At 31.0% G+C, this 5,966-nt stretch overlaps 1 protein-coding gene across 4 annotated transcripts in view; it reads left to right on the top strand.

Annotated features, from left to right (window-relative positions):
• Nucleotides 1-93: 93 nt before the first annotated feature.
• The window catches only part of LOC106461794 (F-box/WD repeat-containing protein 5-like), a 49,391-nt gene continuing 43,518 nt past the window's right edge, over nucleotides 94-5,966 (top strand). For 3 of the 4 annotated variants that reach the window (XM_022388860.1, XM_022388862.1, XM_013921650.2), the window contains exons 1-2: nucleotides 94-189; nucleotides 5,062-5,492. In XM_022388860.1, the coding sequence (XP_022244568.1) occupies nucleotides 5,139-5,492 (354 nt within the window). In that variant the 5' untranslated portion in view covers nucleotides 94-189; nucleotides 5,062-5,138. Of the gene's footprint in view, nucleotides 190-602; nucleotides 845-5,061; nucleotides 5,493-5,966 lie in introns of those variants that run through there. The other variant, XM_022388861.1, reaches the window with a different exon arrangement.

The following is a 5,966-nucleotide window of genomic DNA, read 5'->3' as shown; positions in this document are numbered from 1 at the left end:
CTGTTATGTTAAACCTATATTAAAGTTTTTCTTCATTATCCATTCAAGCCGTCTCCAGCCATTATTAGTCTCAAAGTGGGTTCCTCGTCATGGAACATGCATCATAGTAATTTTTCTGAAATGGTATCATTCTGGGAGAGGGCGTTGACCGCAGTAAGACGAAACCAGGATTTTGAGTCTAACTTCTGAGTAATATTTATTTAACAATCTTATATATATCTAGAAAAATATTAGTTGGTATATTAAAAACGCACAATTAATGTTAATATGAAATTGTGAAGAAACCTGTGGATTTTTTAAGTTGGCTTCAGGCTAATTAAATACTAATAGTAATAATATTAATGCTAATACTAGTATACTCATTAATAGTAATAGGCCTAACTGAATTTAACTTTTAAGTTAAAGCCTAACGAGTAACGTTAAAAGTTGGATGCCTATGCCAAGGAAAACTAAAGTCATATTATTCTCAAGCTATTAAAGATTTTAGTCGTACTATGTTATAACGTTGAGCCTGTCACCACGTTAATTGTGTTATTTATAATTATACGTAACTATGAGTTATAAATTATAGGATGCAGCGATCATTTATGACAAGCATAACTTGAAAGTTGAAATATTATAATATTAGTATTGTTATTAGTACAACTGCAAGTTATAAACGATAACGGATAAGGCAGGCGGAAGATTGCATCATTGTTGAATTACTCTTATTGCAATCTTACTTAGTATTACAAACTGTTACTGTAGTACTGAACCAAGCAAGCATATTGATACTAATGGCAGTACTAAAGTGTTGGCATTAGAGACAGACAAAATCTGCAGAAAATATTTATACCTTCTGCAGGTGGGTTTTCATTTTCAGTGACACAGTCAGTATTTGAAAAAGAAACAACTTGCTAGAATTAGTATTAGCATATTAGTTATTATCTTGCTTTGTATATGTAGTATGGATTTTTGATGTAAAAATTAAGATATAGGGTTAATTTTTATTATTAGTTCTAAAGAGTATATGAATTATAGCACTCAGAAACTACTTTAAACCATTAAAATTTATCATCAGAGGCTCCAGATTTGTTTTATTTTGTGTATTTCTCCACCAATAGATCTCTGAATGTGGGGTAAAAATCTGAATTTCAGCATTGGAAACAGGCATGTAAACTATTTGTTTGGCCATCATTGTAAAATATTGCATACATGGCTTTTGTGCATTCCATAAGTCACTTGCCATGGTCTAGTAAAGCTTTAATGTTAGATGAAACATAGTTGTATGGGTCTGTTTATTTACCCTGAAGAACCCACACAAGTACAGAAAATGAAAACAATGGTGCTGTATGTCATAAATACTTCATATTTTCTCTAATTATACACCAAATAGAATATAAAGTAATACCAGATTGAAAAAATTATACTGCAATGGAATGAGAAGATTGGGATAAGACAAGATAATGCATAAAAAGAAGCAAAGTATGGAGACACCACGACCATGATTTAATAAGAAGGACTTTATATATTAATCATATTGGAAAAGATGTTTAATTAATAAAGTCTCCTTTATCTGCACCATTCACTGATGAGCAAACAATGCTGAAGTCTTTATCACAAGATATTGAGTTATACATGATGGCATGTCGATAAATACTGAAATGATTTCCTTTATTTGATATGAGACATTCTTTGATTTGAATCACTAGATGGCATACAGTGGGAACAATATATATCTGTTTACAATAGACAAATGTAAATTGGTAAACTTTTCTAATTGCTGTTTTTAAATTCTTCAAATTTTGTGGACTTTTCTGAAAGATATTCCTTTCAGGAAATCCCATAGCATAATTGAGGTTCAAGTAAAATTTCAGTAAAATTTGTGGTTATTAAGATATTAAAAGGTTCAGTATCTTTTTCTTTATTTTAAAACTTGTAGAACCCATAAATAGTAGTACTGTTGATAGAGGTTAGTTATGTACATAAACACTTGTGCTTAGGAGGTTTCACTTTTCTTAGGTATTTTTTCACGATCTTGCTACGTAAGTTTTGAAGGAAACAGTTTTTCTTGAGATAATTCTTGATGTTATCACATTTTGGATGGAATACCAGTTTTATACTTATTTTTTACAGGCTGTATTCTGTATTAAAATAAGATTATTCTTGCAAACAGAAGATGTGGAACTTTCTTAAACCTGAAAAAGGCAATGGTACAGTTATTTTTGACATAACCTGTCAGATGATTAGAGGCTTAAAGAACTGAAAACTGATCCTATTCTGAAAAGAGAGTATAAATGAGTTAAAAACAAAGGTATTACTTTTGAAGAGGTTAGAACCATAGGTTCACAATGTAGTATTCTTTATTGATTACCTGAAGTTCTTAGAACTGACTGTCCCATTTCTTCATTAATCCTTTAAGCATGCTGGTCACCATATGGTGTCCACATAATGCAGTTTGAATTTCCTGCTAGAAATGAAAGTCGTGCACACAAAATCAATCAACCATCTCAGTTTGTATACTTATACATTAAATTTCAAAAATAAAGTTGCCATCTCTAATGGCTTGTCAGGTTGAATTAAACATGTTACAAAGTCTCAAACAAAACTTTTTTCTTGTTTCTCTTGATTCAGTGACACCTATGGGGCACTATTGCAACATACTTTGTGTAATAGTTTTTGAAGTACTGTTACTAGTAGAAACAATAGCTCATTTTCAAGCATTGTGTTTCTTACATGCCATATGCTCAACTATGTATTGACAATTCACATAATCCACCAAATGATTGCAACTTACAAAATAATTTTTCCAACTTAATGTAATAACTATCCCTAAATCGCTTTGATGGTCATTTGTTGTAACTTTCACTGAGATGCATTTGTTTATAGAACATTCTGAGCAAGATTTCTAAGATAATGTTTACATCTATTCAGATCTGCCATTGCGGTTCGCTGTCACTTGCAACTTGCTTTGTATTTGCAAATCAACAATATAAATACTTCATTTCTCGATTTCTAGAGAGCTCATTTAGGCAGAAGGTTTAAGACAAGTCCAATTAAAAATTCACAATTTCAATGTGCAACACAATAAATATCACTTCACTTTTATATTTTGTCACTAGGGGAAGAAAATTGCAAAAATTCATGGATTCCACAGAATTTCCATGAAAATCACAAAATATGCGAGTTCTGCAAAATTACTGTTTTTAATCAGAATATATACTCATAACTTTCTTTTATAAATTTTGTGGTACTATTGTCTGTCGTATAGTTGCTATACTTTATGTTTTATTTGCTGCAAAACACATTGGAATCTAGTATATACTCACTTTTTTTTTCTTCAAGTAATACTAACTCTCAATGAATTTACTGTTATTTTGTTTATTAATAACATTATCTAACTCCCATATTACTTCAGTGTCACTTGCATAGCTTTTTTCTTCATCTTTTACCTTGTCAATCTGTTTCAAATTCACATTATGATCATTTACTTTAATTATATTTGCTATATCTACATTAAAGCATTTTCTACCTGTCTGTTTATACACATCAGATTCATAGACTTGTAAGAGCAGCAACCACCTTGTTAATCTTGAAGATAGATCCCTTAGTGTCATTAACCACAGCAAGGGTGTTTAATCTGTAATTATGGTAAACTGTACTACCATACAAGCAACAACAAAATGTCTTTAATATCATGTACTACTGCTGAGCATTCTTGTTGTCATAGATTAATTCATATCAGCTTTACTTTGTCCAGTTTGATATGCTAAGGGGTGTTTCTTCCTGTCTTTGTATAGCTGTGATAAAAGTGCTTCTATTATGTAACTGCCATTCATTATAGGGTTGTAAGTCTGTGGAACAAATTTTCATCTTTAGTGGTAGAGGTTGTGACTTTACAGGAGTTTTTTTAAAAAAAGGGGGTTGATGATCATTTTGGAGATAAAGGCTAGATTTAGTGATTATTTTTCTGTTTTGAGAGAGTTTGAGAATCAGGAATCTTTGATGGGCCAGAAGGCCCTTGATGACCCATAATTTCTAATAATAATAATGATAACGTATTTAGAAAAAGAAATTCTTATAACGAAATAATTTATGTACATTGATTGTAATGATAATGATTGTTTAGAACTTCTCAAAATACATCATATATTTAAAATAAAATGTTTTTGCATATCAGATTATTTTTCAGTAAAGTATATATATTGCTATAGATATTCTGTTCAGATAAACTAATTACAACACTTTCAGAAATACCACTTTTAGTTAACCATACAGCATATGCTATCATTATTATACTAAAAGTAATTATGAAATAAGCCCCTCATTCAGAATTTTTGTATCATAAAAACTACTCAATCTAAGATGACCAAATGTAGTCAGAGGTATTGAGAATCATCAACCCTATCCCTAAATGAATCATTTTTTTTGTACAGTGTTCACTGATCCTCAAACTCTTTTCTAGTTGCTGTTTCCAGATCCTCCAAGTTTTGTGGGCTATTCTGATAGATATGTCCCCCAGTGGGACAGCAGTAAATCTTCGGATTTACAATGCTAAAATCACGGGTTCGATTCACCTTGGTGGACTCAGCAGATAGCCTGATGTGGTTTTGCTATAAGAAAACACACACACACGCTGATATTCCCTCTGAGGAAGTCCCTTAGCCAAATATCTTCTGGTGCAATGTCCATGGATCTTGTGCCATCTTTCGTTTTGGAATTCTTATTTGATCATATTAAACTGCCATTATTGTCAGAGCACATTTGAACAACAAGTCTACAATTCTGCATACTGACATGCATTTTACTTACATTACCAATCTCATATAGTTGAAAAAGAAAAACTTCATTATTTGAATAGAGATATTAGGTATGCTGTATGTAGGGATCTGTGTATAACAGCAGCATATGGTTCAGATGCCTCAAAATTATAAAAAACATACCCTTATATCAATTTAATATTTTTGATTACTAAAATTTGTTATTTAGCTGGTTTGTTGAATTACTTTGTGTATTGAAAATTTTATGAATATTCAAGGCTTCAGACATACATAATTTTAACATAATTTTGTTCATCTACAGAATTGTGTAGCTGTGGTCAAGGATGTTCACCATTGTGAAAACTACACTAGTTCCAGGACAAAATTTTAGTTATTGAAATGGAAAAGAAAAAAATGTGGTATGCTCTTCCAGATTCACTTCTTGTTCAAGTATTTTCTCATTTAAATGCTGTTAGCCTCGTGCAAGTTGGAACAGTTTGCCAGTCATGGCATAGAGTATCATGTGATGAACTGCTATGGAAGAAGCTTTTTCACAGAGATTGGAAAATTGATTCAAGTATTCCAATTGCATCTGGAAAAACTTCTTGGAAAAGTGAATACAAACGTCTTAAACACCATACACCAGTTTTAGAATCAGAAGTTCTTACTGACCATACTCACCAAGTACTTCATGTTAGTTTCTCGCACAATGGTGATATGTTTGCCAGTTGCTCAAAGGATGGTTACGTTAAGGTAGGTTGACAAGATTATTTTGTTCAATACATTAAACATTTTGAAACTTGCATTTGTATTAGGAGTGTAATAAAGGGTAGGTTTTTTGACCTTTGGAGGTTTGGAACACATTACTGACTGAAGGTTCAAACTTTCAATAGTAATAATTTGTGTAATTTACTGATGATATCATCATAACTACTAGTTTATATTTGATTGAAAACCAGTTTATTTTAAAGGTAACCCATAATATGAAATAAAACTTTTGCAGTTTAAAAATATAAAGAACAGAAATCTTGTTTTTTCTGTATTTCAACTCTTTCCAGACAGGTCACGGGTGAAAGGCCATATCATCGCATTTATTGACTTTCATTCAAAATTTTATTGAACTACTATTTCATGAATCTATGTCAATAAGCTTGGTATCAAACTATAGATTATAATTCAAATTTTAGTGTTATATCTTACTCAATTTTTAATTTAAAAGAAAATATT

This window comes from Limulus polyphemus, unplaced genomic scaffold (genome assembly GCF_000517525.1).
Source record: "Limulus polyphemus unplaced genomic scaffold, Limulus_polyphemus-2.1.2 Scaffold1032, whole genome shotgun sequence".
Taxonomy (NCBI): Eukaryota; Metazoa; Arthropoda; class Merostomata; order Xiphosura; family Limulidae; genus Limulus; species Limulus polyphemus.
This window is presented reverse-complemented; position numbering and strand designations above follow the sequence as displayed.